Source organism: Microtus pennsylvanicus, chromosome 4 (genome assembly GCF_037038515.1).
Source record: "Microtus pennsylvanicus isolate mMicPen1 chromosome 4, mMicPen1.hap1, whole genome shotgun sequence".
Taxonomy (NCBI): domain Eukaryota; kingdom Metazoa; phylum Chordata; class Mammalia; order Rodentia; family Cricetidae; genus Microtus; species Microtus pennsylvanicus.
The window spans coordinates 110610793-110628602 of record NC_134582.1 but is presented as its reverse complement, the minus strand read 5'-3'; the positions used below and the strand labels follow the sequence as shown (position 1 = coordinate 110628602).

Sequence of the window (17810 nt, the reverse complement as noted above, 5' to 3'; positions counted from 1 at the left end):
ATTGAAAACAAAACTTTGACATTATAAAGTTTGACTTATTTTTCTAGAGTAACAGAGAAGTTAGTAGAAGCAAAGAACATGAATTACTGACAAAAATTTTGACCTTTTGTTCTTTACTCTTTCCTGGATGATGATGATGATGATGATGATGATGATGATGATGATGATGATGATGATTCCCTTCCTAACCATAAACTGAGAATAATAGCATTGCTGGTATACTCACGAGGTATAGCAGAGCCCAAAAGAGTCCAGTTTGTTTTTGATGCTGCTTTTGTCAGTTTTGCTATTTCTAATATAATGTCGTTTGATATTTTAAAAAATGACTTATTATGGGACAGTGATACAGTTCAGTAAGTCAAGGTGCTAGAAGGCCTGAATTAAATACCTGGGATCAATATAGTAAAAAGACAGAACCATCTCCACAGATGCACCATGGCACATGTGAGGCTCCTCAAATATAGGTAATGGGAAAAATTAATGGGTTATTTTAATGCAAATGGATGTAGCCTCACGCTTTTTACTAATTTTATAAATTTAAAGACTACTAACATAGTCATTTTATTAATTCAGAAAACAGAAATATAAAAATGTAAAAACAAAAACTATATATTATGTTATTTAGGAAGAGCCAAGCTAATATTTAGCATTTTTCTTTTGTGTTTTTGCTTTCCATTTTCATCACCTGTAGTCTTTCTAGTACCCATGGTAAGCTGATGATACCAGATGCCTGGAATGCTCAAATCCCCTGTGCAAATGGTATTTGTATGTATACAAATATGTATATAATTTCCTGTGTATTTTAAATCCTCTGGCAATTACTTAGTATATGCATGCGATGTAAATAGTAGTGGTAGAATATTAGGGACAATCATGAAAAAAAGCATATTTAATGTGGGTAAGAAGAATTTTTAATAATTCTGGTTAGAGTTTACTGAATGATCATAGAGGCATGTAGGGCTGATTGTAACCTGTAAGTTTGCCTTTAAAAATTAGTAATAACATTTCCCGCAGTTACAAATTCTTAACAAACTTTATTTTTAGTGAGAAAATAAATATCACATCACATTGTGGTGAACTTTTATGCTTTTTATAGCATATGTTTTCCTTTGTCATTATAAATTTCTCTACCTTGATTTTTCTAAAGATTTCAGTATGATATAAAAGTGTAAAAATCTGGAATAGAGATCAGGTCATTAGGAATAACATCTTAGACTCCTTGAAACTTTTTCCCAGTTACTTTCTCCCTATAGTATATGAATCAATATGTCTCATATGCACTTAGTGATACAAATTATTATTTAACTATTAAATACTTGAGTGACAAAAAGGGAAACCTATTTTCAGTCATTGTAGTGTCTATTTTTCATTTCGAGTGGAATGGACTTCTTATCCAACATGAGTTGACATCAGGATACCAGCTTTTGGGAGTCATTTCCTCGGCTAATTTCTGGAGTTTCTATTGAGATTTTTCAGATATGTAAATCACTTTATTTGAAACCAGCCACACTTCCCATAATTCTTATCCAAACTACCTCTGCATGCTAAATCTTCATTTGGGCTTTATTTAGCATTAGGATCATTAATACATAGTACAAATGGAATTGCCAGCTTCAGTACTTCATAAAAAATTGGCTATTCTTAAAACTAAATTATTTTAATTTTAAAAAAAAAAACAGGCTGAGCTGTTTGGACTATCTTAATGGTAATATCCCTAGCTATCTGAGTTGCTGGGGCTATTGTTGATAAACATGCATGGAATCCCTTCATTACATTTTTTATTCTGTACATTGAATTTGGGTTTAGTAACATGCTAAGAAGTGTTTTAATATTATATTTGGTATCTTAGTCCTTTTTTAGTCTAACAAATATATCCACTTTAATACTAACCTGCACTTTTAGTGTCTGCTGAGAGTTACTTTATCCTCTTTAGCCTCTTCTGGTGTAGGTAATGCATGTTAAGTCATTAAATAACAATCACATCTCTAACAACCTCTCTGATGGTTCTCATTTGTTTCTATTTTGGAAATACTGCTATATGTTGACGTGTGTGAAAACAGCTTGAAATCATCCCTTGCACTTACTTTCCAAAACCAATTTATCTAAATGGCCACCAAAAAAGTCAATCCCAGAGCCACAAAGATCCAGGCCAGCATTTTTATTTGCCTTTTTTGTTTCCATTCATTAAATTGAACAGAGTACTGAGACTTAAATAAACTCAGACATTCCAATGTCTGGATTTTTCTTTTTCTAAAGTTAGCAAATGAGAAAAGAAAAACAATTCACAAAAGAGGGGGGAAAGGGCCATTAAGAAAGAAAAATGTAAATTTATAAATTATAATATTAAAGTTTTATATCTATATGGATATTTGTAAGAGATAGTTAGAGGCAGGGAAAGGGAGAAAAGAAGAAATCAGTGGGGGAGGGGTGAAGGAGGAAAGGAGAAAAAGCAGAGAGGGGATGAGGAGGGGATTATTCTAGTCAGAAGTATTCTAAACATAAAGTTTATGGATAGAAAAAAAAGGGGGAAAGTGCAACCATTCCGTGACTGCTCTGGAAAAGAAACTGACCATCAGGAGATTCCAATTCGGGCCTCACCAATGAACTGTGTGATAGTAAGACAAGACAGGAAACCAAGACCAAGGTAGACCCAGTGTGGCTATAGAAACCGTGAGAAACCTGACAAAACTATGAAGGATTGTCAAGGTGACAAGGGCCAGGAGCCCTGATCACTAGTGAATGTTCTGAAACAACTGACACTAATCAGGACTCTGCTGAGATGGCAGCTGTCAACACAGACAGAAATGAAGCCTGTTCTTGCCAGCAACATCAGCTCACGCAAGAGCAAAGGGCCATACTCCGAAGCCAAAGCTAAAAGAATAAAACCCAAGAAGACAGATTCAGGCCTGGAGTAAGCAAGCAAGAAATGCCACAGGAGAGGAATGAGCTGGGCAGTTGAGAATCAAGCCCGAGTGTCAGGAACCTGAGATAGTCTCCAGCTTCTCCATTTGGTGCAGAAGAATGAAACAAGAGTTGTCCGGAGAGGTCTGGAGGCCTTTATCACCTACAAGAGATGCCTTTAGAGCCGGTCCATGGCATCTCCCACCCGAATTTCTGAGATCTCTGGCCCACTGTGATACATTTACCTTTTGACATTAGGGAAAGGGTTAAATTTGATGTTCCAAGTTCTATCCAGTTCACAAAGTGTTTTGGACTCTAACATTCTATAAATTGAAACTTATACACTAAGTTCCAATGGCGAAATGAGAGCATTAAATATTTTATCTAGGGAAGCAAACTACTGAACTCCTGCCCACTACCATCATCTCCTCCCTACACACACATATAAATATCCCACAACCACCACCCAGTCTTTCTTCTAAAAGGCAGTGAGAAGCAGTTTCCAGCTGTCCTGGAAAACAATGGAGAGGGCTGGAGAGAGTGGCTGACATCCGTTCCCTCAGAGACATCTTTTGATTCTAAGGCACAAAGACTCTCTTGCAGGGTGAAAAGTGCCCTGGTCATAGGAGCTTCTCTGGAGTGGCAGTGGCCCATTGCTTTCTGCAAGCCAAAGGGATGATTCCCAGAGCCGGCTTTCTATATTTCACCCTCCAGGCTGATTTTATAATAACAACATCTCCTTAAATCTCTCTCCAAATAACCAACATTTAGAAAATGTACTACATCAAATATAGACATTTTACAAGGGACCATCTATTAGCTGATAATGGCAGCGCTGCCAAGGAATGCATAAGAAAACAAATGTGACCCTCACCAAACACCAGCTCCATTTATCCAAATTAGCCCTGCTGCAGTGCGTGCAAGATAAACTGACAACGCTATGATTCAGCGCAGTAGGAGAGGCTGGGGGAAGGTTACAAGAAGCTAAATGTGTAAGTTGCGGATGTATATAAATCACACAAAGTGCATCCTCATAAGATGGTAATGGAAGTCAGGAGAGGAGCTGGAAGCGGAGATCTTAAAATGTGATCATATGGAGTATTAGACCAAGAAAACTATTTCAGAGGGAAGAACAATAAGTTTCTCTGTGAATATTAAAAGCATGTAGGCATAGGAGAGTTGATGGCTGCCAGGTTTCAGTGGCAGTGGAATTTGCTAGAGTTAAGAGGCAGCCACAGCCTCCCAGCCCTGTGTGTGTTTCAGAAGCCCAAAGCCTTGGGCTTCTGACTACTCACAGTTTTTCATGACATTCTTCTCCACCCACCATAGGCAGCTGGCATTTGGTGATTTCTCCATCAACTCTATATTAAAATCTAGTCTGATGGAAAGGCCTTTTTGCACTAAGGAATCAGAATTCCTCAACCCTCTTGAAACAGTATGAAACTTAAAAAAAAAACTGTAATTTTAGAATGTCAGAGCCTCTGAAATCAGCAAACTATGTATAGGGAAGAACTGTATTAGTGGGATCCTGAATATAGGTTCCTTATGACCCTTCCAAACAATTAACACTTTGCCTTGTTCTTTTATCAAACCAGGTAGTCAATGAAGAAGCCTCCAAGCGAACAAATGACACCAAGCTAGAAGACTGATGTTTAGCATCTACTCCTTGTTTAACTGTGAAATAATTCAGACTGTAAAAGTTATGTAAAGGTCGAGAGAAGGACATCACAAGAGTGGTATGAAATGGAGGAGCAAAGATCGAAAAACTTACCCATAAAAGTAACACAGGAAAACCCAAAAAGAGTTTGAACATCCTAGCTGAAGCTGTTCACAGAGATTCTGCCTAGTTGTTCATTTCCTATGTTTGTCTCTTTTGGAATAGGGCTGACTATTTGGAACCTTCATATGTTGTTAGTATGCTATTTATTGTTTAAATTAATAGAAGTTTATAGTAAAGAGAAACATGAACAATGAAAGCTTGGTTTGTGAGGTTTCAGAGGGAGCAAAGGCTGTTCATGAGCATATATACTGTGGCAGTAAAACCTTCAATGCTATTTAGCTGGGATTTAAAAACTCAGACATAATTAATAAAATAACATCATATTTGAGGAAAAATCATCTAGGAAATATTTCCTCGGGATCAGGACACAGAAGCTGTGGTCCAAGGGACACCAAGACTGCATCTCAAGCAGGCAGCTAAACATGGAAATGGTTAAGAGTCTCACATGGTACTGGGTTAGGTGTTATGAAAGCTGGAGGATTGAAGGAATCATGGAGAGAAGCTGAACCTTGGCACCATACAGCAGGGTTGGAATTCTGGTGCAAAGGTCACAAGGCCATTGGTGAAGGTGTAGCCTTAGTATCAAAGGAGAGCCTATAACATTGGAAATGCCAATGACAGTGGCAGGCATGAGGTGGAGCCTGCCTGAGCCTATAAGATAAGCTGTATGTGCTAGGGAGGTCAGAGCTAGAGAAGAGGAGCCCTGTCGGTCCTAAATGATGGTGAGTGAGTCTCAGATGCCAGACATTGAGTTAGAAGATTTGAGCTACACTACTAGACTTGGTTTTCACTTAAGTGTGATTGTTTCTATACCTTGGCTCTTCCCTCCTTGGAGTCAGAAATCATTTTAACTCTTGATTTTACAGGAGCACAAAGTTAAAAGGCTTCGGATAATTTAGAGACTGGTTTGATAGCTTAAGCTATCTCGATTGTAATAGACTGTGAGATTTTTTAAGTAGCACTACATTTTATATCATGATGTTAAAAGAAGATATTGATGATGAACAAGAAAGGAAAAGTTATTAAAGTAATGTGTCTGTGTGTCAAAGTTGGTGAGAGGTAGGATGTTAGCTTTGGTTGTCGACTTGACACACCCAAGAAGAGGAATCCTCCATTGGGAGGTTTTCCCACTGATTGACCTCAGAACATGTCTGTGGGGCATTTTCTTGACTGTGAGTTGATATAGGAGAATCCAGCCCTCTGTAGACAGGTGGTCTGGGCAGTTCAGAAGAGGCAATGAACATGAACCTAGAAGCAAACAATGGGTAAGCAGCATTTGCTGTTGTCTCTGCTTCAGTTCCTCTGAGGGTCCAGGTTTCTACATGAGTACCTGCCTTCGCTTCCTTCAATGACGCTATAATCTTTAAGCCAAATAAACCCTTTCCTCTCCAAGTTGCTTTTGGTCAGAATGTTCTATCACAGCAGTTGGAAAAGAAACTAAGACAAACTCAACCCAACACAGCAACTAAAGGACACACTGAAGTATTTCATTCCTAAGCAAAGATAGCTCTAAATGTAGGGAGCAACAAAGGAAGTGCTCAGGCCTCCAAATTCATCACCCACGCTAAGGAACAAGTGTCTCTTGAAAGGGAATGGACCAGGGGCTCTGAGGAGCCACTTTAGAGGGTTTCGAAAACGCTCGGCCCTATTAATAGCCTCATTAGTAAAAGACTACAAAGCTAAATGTATTTCTAAGTCCTGAGAGCTACTTTAATTTTTTTGAAGTTATCCATAAATAAATTTTCTAGCTAAAAGGCCCAGGCTAATTGAAATCTCACTTTACTTTGCTAGAACCAAATTGAATCATAACAATAATACTATAAATAATATCATCCCAATCAAGACTTTGTCTGAGGTTCTGCCCTTGCCAGCCTGCCTGTGTCTTTCTGTAGGCTTGTGTGCTGCCTAACTGTGCACGGTCCATGTGAGTCAGCATGTGTCTGGGTCCCTCTGCCTGCCTTATAGCCCCACAAACAAGCAAACAGGGCTTGTGGTCTAAGTGAATAAGGTCTGTGGTATCTACCTGTGACTTCTCGGAACTTCCACAACCTCCTGGCCTCTGAAGACCTCACTCCTTACCTGCCATAGGATGATGGACCTCACACACAATGTCAGGGTTGTTTGTTTTGTTTTGTACTATTAAATTAATATTAAGTCAGGTACCTTTGAACTTATAGTCCCTCCTTTAACACTGAATACATGTTTCAGGTTCAAGTCTCAAAATTTTATACATATCTGTTAGAATAATGTGATGTCAGAGTAGAGAAAGAGTTTTTTATTTTATTTTTTTTAAAGATTTATTTATTTATTATGTATACAATATTCTGCCTGCATGTGTCCCTGCAGGCCGGAAGTTGGCACCAGATCTTATTAGAGATGGTTGGAGAGATGGCTCAGCGGTTAAGAGCACTGATTGTTCTACCAGAGGTCCTGAGTTCAATTCCCAGCAACCACATGGTGGCTTACAACCATCTCTAATGAGAAAGAGTTTTTTAAATAAATTCTTAATTCAATTCCAATCACGTTTATCATCGCTTTTAAGAAATCTCTGAAACAGAATATTTAGTCTCACTATGATTCACTACAGTAAACTCTAAAATTAAGTAAACTCACAACCATATACGTGAGACTTCATTTAAGAGGTCAAGTCAGCCAATGACAACTGCTTATATTAATAAATTATCTCAAGAGAATTGTGTAGTCTGTTGCTATTGTTCATGAGGAAGCTGCATATCTTTTAGTGATGACTTTCTGGACTGTATCAAGGGATTTTTTTTTGAGACAGGGATTCTCTGTGGTTTTGGAGCCTGTCCTGGAACTAGTTCTTGTAGACCAGGCTGGCCTCGAACTCACAGAGATCCGCCTGTCTCTGCCTTCCAAGTGCTGGGATTAAAGACATGCGCCACCACCGCCTGGCCCTTGGGGATTTTTGAGTCTTTAAAATTAGCTCAAGTAATTATTTCTGCTTTTTAAAATAACCTGTTCTTCCTCCACTTAATTCCATCTGTCCTTCAAGATCTATGCAAGGGAAACCGCCTCCAGAAAGCCTTCCCTGGCTTACTTAGGATGAAGCAGTAGTTCCTTCTCCAGGTGCCACAGCATTTTGGCCACTCTGGCACCAGTCACAGGCTGATAGCGTTTATTTTGTTTACTGCTTTATGTATTTGCTTTCATAATTAGACCAGACACTGCTGAGGAGTCCAGGATTCACATCCCATCTGCTGAACCAGGGAATCTAGACAAAGGCTAAAAATGTTAGTAAGCGGGGAACGAGGCAGGGAATGTCATGAATCTTATTTCTATGTCCTCCATTGTTCTCCTTTCCTTCTTTATCTCATGGCTTCCTGGTATTTCTCACCAAGCAAAAACACATCATCTTTATCCTTCTTTTCTCAGATTGAACACACATTAGGACTTTCACTTTTGAGATCCTCACTCTTACGAAAACGCTGGTCCAGTGCGCTACTCACAAGAGCTAAGAGTTTGCTGCTCCTTAGCATCGTAAAGATGACATACGTTTGGCAGAACCTGGACAAATCTGTTATTTGTACTTTGTGTTTTTGCTAAGGTTTAATACGTTTTAGCTTTACCTGGTGTTCAACATTAGCAGCTGGGTAAACAGAGTTTCTGCAACACTCAGGATAAAATGGCAAGCTCAAGGGGAAAGTCTTCCACATTACAAAAAGAAAAAGAAAGATTTGCTGGCAGGCGCAGTTGGGAACTAGGAACACCTGAGAGCCCAGGAGGGAACTGTGTGTGCTGGCTACAGAAACAGTTGATGACCAAAGCAGGCAGCAGCCTTGTTAAATGATACCGGGGCTCAAAGAAAACCTCCAACTGTACTGGGCAAAAGGAGTCAAAGTCAAGTCTCTCGCAGGCCCTCTGAGCAGTCTAAGAATTCCACTGTGTACAAAGGGAATTCCTGATTGTACAGGCTTCACATGCATCCTACTGTGGCAAAGATGGAAGTGTTCTTTGCTGAAGAAAATTCCTGGAAGCTTATGAAACACAGTAGGAAATCCATATGTCTGCCGAGGAGCGTACACTTGTAAAAATCTGTTAATGCTTCAGCTTTCAGTTTGGAGTGTCAAGTTGAGTGCAAGAAATGAGTTTCTTGTGAGTCCATCATGCCTAGAGTTTATTTTTAAAGTTATCTGTACTGCTAAATCATTCTCAGAAATCCCTCCACATTTTTACATATTCTAAAGATGAGAATATATACGAGCACAGAAGAAAAGTACTTAGAATGTTTAATAACAAACAACAGGCAAAAACCTGCTATGCTGACATGATAATATAGCTATTGATCCGAAAGTTTGCTTTCACTTCAGAAAGGATTAGCAAACACTAGAGAACACATAGCATTCATATTAATATATGAAGAGAAGACAATAAGTGGTTAACGTACTCCTATAGTAATGCTTTTTAAAGCAAAAATATTTATTTATTATATTTTTTAAAAAAAACAAGCTATCACTTTTTATTTTATATACCAATTCCAGTTCCTACTCTCTCTCCTCCTCAAATTTCCTCAAGCTACCTCCCTACCCCACTACCAATCCACTTCTCAGAAAGGGTAAGGCACATTGTTTTAAGGAATGTCCAAGGCTGAGCAAGGCATCCATCCAAAGGGAATAGGTTCCAAAAAAGCCAGTACAAGCAGTAGGGATAAATCCTGGTAACACTGCCAGTGGCCATGCAGTCTATCCCAGCCATACAACTGTCACTCACATTCAGAGGGACTAGTTTGGACCTATGCTGCTTCATTCCCGGTCCAGCTGGAGTTGGTGAGCTCCCATTAATTCAGGTAAACTGTTTCAGTGGGTGTACCCATCATGGTCTTGACCTCTTTGCTCATATTCTCACTCCTCTCACTCTTTGACTGGACTTTAAGAGCTCAGTCAAATGCTCCGATGCAGGCTTCTGCCTCTGTTTCCATCAGTTGTTGGATGAAGGTTCTATGGTGATATTTAAGATATTTATCAGTCTGACTACAAGGCAAGGCCAGTTCAGGCACCCTCTCCTCTATTGCTTAGGGTCTTAGCTGGGGTCATCCTTGTGGATTCCTGGGAGTTTCTCTAGTACCAGGTTTATTGCTAGCCATATAATGGCTCCCTCAATCAAAATATCTCTTTCCTTGTTCTCATCTCTATTCTTCCTCCATCTCAACTATCCTGTTCCCTCAAGTTCTCCTCCCCTTCACCTTTATCCCTCCTCTTCCCCTCCCACCCTCCCTACTCCCCTTACCCCCATGCTCTCAATTTTGTCAAGCAATCTTGTCTACATTTCCCCTTTTCAGGTGTATCTATGTATTTTTTAAGGTTCACCTTGTTACTTAGCTTCTCTAATATCATGAACTATAAGCTCAATATCATATGCTTTACAGCTAGTATCCACTTATGAGTGATTACATACCATGTTCATCTTTCTGGGTCTGGCTTACCTCACTCAGGATATTTATTTTCTAGTTCCATCCATTTGCATGCAAATTTCAAGATGTCATTGTTTTTTATTGCTGAGTAGTACTCTCATGTGTAAATGTGCCATATTTTCTTTATCTATTCATTAGTTGAGGGGCATCTAGGTTGTTTCCAGGTTTTGGTTATTACAAATAATGCCGCTATGAACATAGTTGAACCAATGTCCTTGTAGTATGATTGAGCATCTTTTGGGTATATGCCCAAGAGTGGTATTGATGGGTCCTGAGGAAGGTTGATTCCCAATTTTCTGGAAAACCGCCATACTGATTTCCAAGTTTGTACAAGTTTGCATTACCACCAGCAATGGAAGAGTGTTCCCCTTACTCCACATCCTCTCCAGCATAAGCTATGATTGGTGTTTTTGATCTTAGCCATTCTGACTAGTATTTCAAAAAGGCAGCCTACTAAATGGGAAAAGATCTTCACCAACCCCACATCAGACAGAGAACTGGTCTCCAAAACATATAAGGAACTCAAGAAATTAAACATCAAAATTCCAAAGAACTCAATTAAAAAATGAAGTACAGAACAAAACAGAGAATTCTCAACAGAAGAATCTCAAAATGGCTGAAAGACAGTTAAGGAAATGTTCAACATCGTTAGCTATCAGGGAAATGCAAAATAAAATAACTCTGAGAAAAAAATTAAAGAAAATGTTATATGAAAAAATATGCTCAAAGCAACCACAAGAATTGTCTTCTAGAAAGTCGGCAAGTGTCCTGGGAGCTGCACATCTTGTCTAATTCTTTATGCCATTTTCCTAACACTCAGAATTGTCCTAGGTATATAGTAGGTATTCAACTTACAAAAATAAATGAGTGAATAAGAAATTTGGGGGAGTCCAGCAGCATGGGATATCACACTGGATTACCAGTGAAACTGGGGTCCCTCTCTGGGCTCTTACTCTTTTTAATAAAAGAACTTAACTATTCAGATTAAAGGTCAGGGACAATTTCAATAGCGCTTAAAAGAAAAACCACAAGGCAGCCTTGCTGTAAACCTCAGAGGCTGCCTGGAGGAGGGAGATGGAACAAAGAAAACGAGAAAGCCATGATTTTGGGGTTAGGTATGGAGGTTCAGCAAGCAACCATGCGACAAAAGGGAGGTAGCTTAAGAGAAAGAATGAAAAGCCCAAAGTATGAGAAAAAGTTAACTTAGGTCCTGGCCTGTCTCCAAAAGAAAAAAAAGAGAGAGAGAAAGGAACAATAGAGGCTTTCTGAATAGGGCCTTACACATAGCAGAGTTTCAGAGTGGCTCCGGGGCAACTGCACAGCAAACCAGGACTCTAGGCAGAAAAAGCATATGATCTCATTAAGAGGATATTATCCCTTCCATCTCTTTAGCATGATATGAACTGAACCTGCCTTTTCGGGGGTGGGGGGGTAGTTCCTTAACTAGGTGATTTATTGGCCCTGCTGGATTACCTCTTACCTTTTGTGTATCTTAGACTACTAGGTGCTCTCCCTTCAGGCCAGAGAAAGTCCCCATTCTGTTGACTAGATGGAAACAGCTTTTCCTTAATGTCCTCAGCAGAGAGCCCTGATTAAGGTTACTATAACAGACAAACATAAACTCTGGAAACTCATGAGTTTCCATGGCCTCTCCACTGAAATAAAAGGAAGTTTTACTGGTGTGGTATTACTGGAATACTTTGAACTTTCTGCCAAGTAAAGATTGCCCTTTGACACTTAAGGTTAGATAGCAAACACAAGTTGCTGCTGGGCAAACCCATCTTATAACCCCCTGCCAAAAATACAAAATCCCCTTATTTCACAATCTGAGCATCAATCTGCTTCTAAAGTCTGTCTTTATTTTCACAGTTTGATCTACTTTTCACCTCCTTCCTTAATTCTGGAAATAAGACAGAAGATACAAGGTGGGCGTGTACCCAGAGCAGGCTCCAACTGAAATATATTGGGAAACTGCAGAAAATTTTGGTGATGTCAGACTATGCAGGACCCTAGATTTCAAACTGAGCATTCTAGTCTTAGACCTATAATTTGTGGAAAGCCACTGAAGTTTTGCAATACTGGAAAAAAATGCAGATCATATTATGAGAATGCTAAATTCAAGTCATTGGTAAAGTTCTGAAAGCTAACCACTAAATAGTAACGCATCCAGTGGTACTTGTTCAGAGGGAAATGGGGGGTATGTGTAGGCAGGAATGAATAAATATGCTACTCTTCCCTGTTCCTCACTCTCTGACATACCCTGAATAAGAAGGTATTGGAAGTACTGAAAAGTATAGAAAATTGTAAGATAATACAAAAAAAAAAATGAGGACCCTAAGTGAAGAATCTCCAAAACTCCTCTCTGGGCCCACCCTTTCAGCATGCTTCCTTATTCTTTCTTGAATCTGTGTGGAAAACAATGGCACTATGAGCTCAAAATGCTTAAATTTCTACATGTGAATGTTAGTGTATAGAAAGGTGAAATGCTACTTTATTTCCCTCAAAAGGAACAGTTTTTATCGATAACGAAGTCTGCTTAAAGACTTTCCACAGTCAAATTCTGTAACTGAAATAATCAAGGAATCAGTTTCAGGGTACAGTAAACCCTAAATTTGTATGTCCTGGTGCTATCAAAATGCTGGCAATTTAATAACGAGATGATAGTTGTATCAGCCTGGGTTTATTTTTCTTGGGATCTATTCTTCTCACAGCAGGGACATGATTTTTTGGTTCATCAAAGAGCTTTTGATAAGGTTCTCACAAGTCCCTATTATTGAGATTTGGTAACCATGGTGTGAAAGAAAAAATCCTATCAATGAATTAAATGAATTAAAAATGCTTAAGAGACAAAGGGGCAAAATGTAGAAATGAATGGGTAATTCTCATGTAGAGAAAGGTTAATCATTCAGGGCTGTGAATCTTTGCAGTAGAATCAGAATTATACTTAACTATTGATAAGGAAAGGGGCACCCATTTTTCATCCTCATACTCAGTGTGAATTAGTCCCACACACAGACCCTCCATTGACACAAAGATCACATGGCACAACGGAAGAGATAGAGTGTAGAGAAGTGTTTAAAATCCAGAAAGAACAAATCGGTAAACGGATATCCAGAGTTTCATGGAAAGATCTCAGATTTCAAGATAAAGAAATAAAAGTATTGCAAGCATGTTTTTACTTTCTAAGAATCGGTTTCCATTACAAGAAATCACATGGGCATTTGAACAAAGTCTTAAGACACTGGAATGGCGAAAGTCAATCTTCAGCACCGGATGACAACACATGTAGGCATTTGGAGTCACAAAACCCACAAAGACTTCCTACAGCCTGAGAAATTTAGAAGCAAGCAAAGTGATAGAAAAGAGTAGGGTTACCTTTTTATACAAAATTCAAAAGTTGGTATATGTTTTCCAAAAATATAACCTAACATGAATCGATATTAGAAATCAAACACTCAGTTAATACAATTCTTTAGTGACTTGTTACTTAAGCTCGCATTTTCTGTCACAGAAACTCATTCAAGGGCTCAGAAAATCTAATGAACTCAGTATCATCTTCACATATTTGGGTTTACTTATCTGTAAAATGGGAACGATAGCATCTACCTCACAAGATGATCAAAGGGTTAAATGAGATGATATACAGAGCATTTAACACAGTGAAAATACAACTAATATTAAATTCTTGCTATGCCTATTGTTAGCAGTTTATAATATGCTAAATCCAGTTATATACCACAAAGAAGCAACCTAGTTGAAGTCACTATGACTTTGTTTATGCCATTGTTAGGAGCTGGTATTTAAATGCTTTCAGATTGCTTTCCAATGTTTTGTTTATAACAACAACAAACTATTTTAAGATGTCTTTTCATTAACCAGTTTAGGAAATGAAGAGAATTACAAACTGATATAAAGATCAAAAGGGCCCACAAAGCCTCTCACAATGAGAGTCACATAATTCGTTTAGACATTGGGTCCAAGCTTACCGTGCAGATAGGATTTTAACAAGCTCTTTTCTATTCTGCACCCGAAGATGGTTCGTTTTATACTTGGGATCATCAATCAACTCTGGCAAATTCAAGACCTAAAAGGAAAAAAAATGGTATAATTCCCAAGTTTTTCACACCTTTAGGTCCTGGTTTGTCGCAGAATTCAAGATCTGCCTCTCACTTCTTTTCTCGTCTTCACACCGCTCTACAGGGCTGGAAGCAGCAACATAGAACTGATAGGATCATACTGGTGCATAAGTCTTCTGCGTTAATTGTATGAGAGTGCTTTACTATATTTATGCATATATTTGTATGCATGCATACAGAAGAACACAGACATTATCAGATGTCCATAATGTCATATATTTATGAATACAGACAAGTTATCAAATCCTCAGAAAAAGTCTTATCTAGAGGAACATGAACAAAGTCCCAAAACTAGATAAAACTAGCCCAGTTCTAACAACAAAAACCTTAAGTGCCTACATTCATTTATTTAAAACCTACAGTCAACACATATCTTAGGGGCACAGAACTATTTGGTCCACATGTCAACAAAAATATATAATCTACCCAATAGTCTTATTGTATATGATGCAAAAATAAAGGGAAGCATATCTATTTGTCCAAATTCTAACTGTTCAAACAACATCAAATTAAGCATCTTTCTACAGGCATGTCACTATTCTTCTTTAGTTTGTCGCCCTGACTAGGAAGGCTGTAACACACTTACTTCATCCTCCCCTATTTCTCACTAAAGGGAAAATAGAAGGTAGCAAATATCTTTGGATGTCGTGTAGTTTTAACAAAACCATAGTGATGGTACCAAGTAGATTTGAAAGGAAAAATCTGAAAGAATGTGTGGAGACAGAGTTTGGCAGTTGTATTGGAAAGTCAAAAAGAGCGTGTATGGGCTGGAGGCAAGCCAGGTGCCCTAAAGAAAGCCTTACTTGCTTTATTAATGTGTTTGCTTTCAATGTAAACACTTAATGGTTTCATTGTTTCCATAGTTTAAATAAAATCAATCCACTAATCATCTTACAGAGGAGAGAGAAGCGGGAAGATTCTCCAGAGTCAAAGACCAGCCCAGTGGTGTGGCTGCTTTCACATCTGCCACTTATGTCTCTCAAAGGCAGCATTACTCTGCAGGATTTTAAAAAGTGATACTGAATACAGCGCCCTTTCTAGAACCTCCCTGACACCACACCTGATCCCAGAATTGGTCTCAATGCCTGTCCTAGTCACAAGCCTCCTTCTGAAGACTGAGTCTTCAAAAAAACCAAGTTCCTCCCTTTGTAATAGTAACAGTAATATGCCTAATTTGCAAGTCAGGCTGCATATAAAGCATGCTGCTGTCAGCCACATAAAGACACTGGGTGACTGTTCCAGGGGTCTTGGATGCCCATGTGTCCTCTGCTTTTGACTCACTGGACTTTTTGTTTTTCAAACGTTATGCAAAATTGTAGGCCTATGTAATTTCACATCTTTCCTCAGCTCTGTTGGCTGTCTAAACAGACAGTGCCAAGGGCAGTGAAGGGAACTATTCTGTGGGTGCTTGAACAGCTGTGCTACAACCTGGACACCTATGTTGTGGTGCATACACACACACACACACACAGACACGGAATAAGTAAATGCTCTTAAAAAGAATTATTATAACATGGCTTTTAGATAAGACAAAAGTCAACAATAGCAAGTTCAGACCACTAAGTATCCCCTCTGCTAGTGCAGGTGCTAGCTAATTCCTTGGACAGGGACTTGCTACAAAAAGGTTTGAGATGGGAACATGCAGTCGCTTCCATGACAGCCCCACTTTAGCTCTCTTTGTGACATCTCTGCTTTAGTTGTGTGCCTTTGACCGTCCTCTTACTTTAATCTGCCAGTCTCATTATACTTGAAGTGGATTTACTGGTTAGAGCATAGAACTGAATCATGAATTATCTTCTTAAATAAATCATACTCAATAAAATATCCTAAAAGGAAGTCGATCTAGTCAAAATGTAACATACCAAAGTCATTGTTTCATAGGAAATTAAGAACGGGCAGAACTGATGTGTGATGATTAGAGAAAAGCCTGGCTCGACTAACTCACATTCCTACCAGCAGTGAATTAATTACTTTCACTCTCATCATCACCAGCAATTTGTTTTTACATTTGTAATATTCTTTGAAAATTTTACAGATCTCTACAATGCATTTTAATTATATCCATTCCCCCATTCCTCCCTCTAGTTCCCTCTTCTACCCTATCTCCTGCAGACCTCCAGACTCTCATTTTTCTTATAACCCACTAAGCCTAATTAGTGTCAGCATTTTACTAGTGGGTGTGGGATCATCCAAAGGGTGGACAATGTTCCGGTGACCACTCTTCTAAGAAAAGTAATCCTTGTCCCAGTAGTCACAAACTGACTTTAACTCCTTAGTTAGGGATAGGGCCTCAGAAGCCTCCTTCCTGTTCCAGAATTGTTGATTGGATTGATTTTGTACAGGCCTTTTGTAGGCAACCAGGGCTGCTGTGAGCTGGTCTGTGTGTACTAGGTCATGTCCAAAAGACAGCTTCTCACAGCACTCTCCCCATTCTCAGGCTTACACATTCTATCTTCTCCCTCTTCTATACTGTTCCCTGAGCTTTGGCATGGAACAGTCTACCTCTTCTTTGGTTAAGCACTCATAATCACTCTCTGCACTTTCAAGCAGATGGCGTTTCTGCATCAATCACCACCCACTGCAGTCAAAATCTCTTCTGCCCAAGACTGAAAGCAGCATCAATCTATGGGTATAAACATAAATATTTAGAAAGTGGTGGTTTGGTAACTGGACTACTAACAAAACAAATCAAAGGATTTCCGCTTTGAGTCTATGACTTCCTAGTAATGATTTTTAACCATATTTACAGTGCCAGGAATGAATCATCTCCTGGGAAGCAGGTTTCAAATCTAATCATCAGTGTGATTGGTTGCCCCATAGACAGTCTTGCCAGTATTGCCCTAGCTGGTATCTCTAGCCTGGGATGTTGGATTTGTAGCGTGCAAGAGCCAGTAGTAGGTAAAAGACAGACAAATTATTTAGGGGCTTATTCATTCCAGCTAGGTCACCCACAACAAATCAAAGTAATGATTCCACAGAAATCTAGTTTATGAACTAATAGGCTCACTAGGGGTACATATAAAAACATATAGATTGATAAGGAGTTACTTTAAGACCATGGGTGACTGCATTGCCAAGTAGTCTACCATAACATAGGCCAATAATATAAAAAGACTCTGTCTCCAGAACTCCCTACATGGTATGCAAGTAGTTCATCTGGTTGAAGAGTCTCTCAACCCCAGTAATTATTATTATTTATATGACACTGGGGAGAGGCCTATGAATATTATATCTTTCATTGACTTCTTGAGTCTTTAAGTTTCAATCACTCTCTGTGCCTTGTATGATTTGTTTAATTTCTGACTCTTATAAGGCTTCCTCCTCCGCCAAGGAAATAATACTTCATTATGGAGGAAACTGTTACATAACATTCTTCCTCTAGTTCAGCAGTCCTCAACCTGTGGGTCACAGCCCCCTTGGAGGTTGCATATCAGATGTCCTGCATATCATATATTTACATACAATTCACAAAAGTAGCAAAACTGCAGTTATGAAGTAGCAACACAATAATTTTATGATGGGGGGTTCACCGCAACCTGAGGAACTGTACTAAAGGGTCACA

General features: G+C 38.9%; 1 protein-coding gene across 2 annotated transcripts in view; it reads right to left on the bottom strand.

The window, feature by feature from the left end:
• Positions 1-17810, bottom strand: part of Sugct (succinyl-CoA:glutarate-CoA transferase) — a 661530-nt gene that overhangs the window by 380004 nt on the left and 263716 nt on the right. For both annotated transcript variants that reach the window (XM_075971076.1, XM_075971078.1), the window contains exon 11: positions 14099-14196. In XM_075971076.1, coding sequence (XP_075827191.1) covers positions 14099-14196 — 98 coding nt within the window. The remainder of the gene's footprint in view (positions 1-14098; positions 14197-17810) is intronic.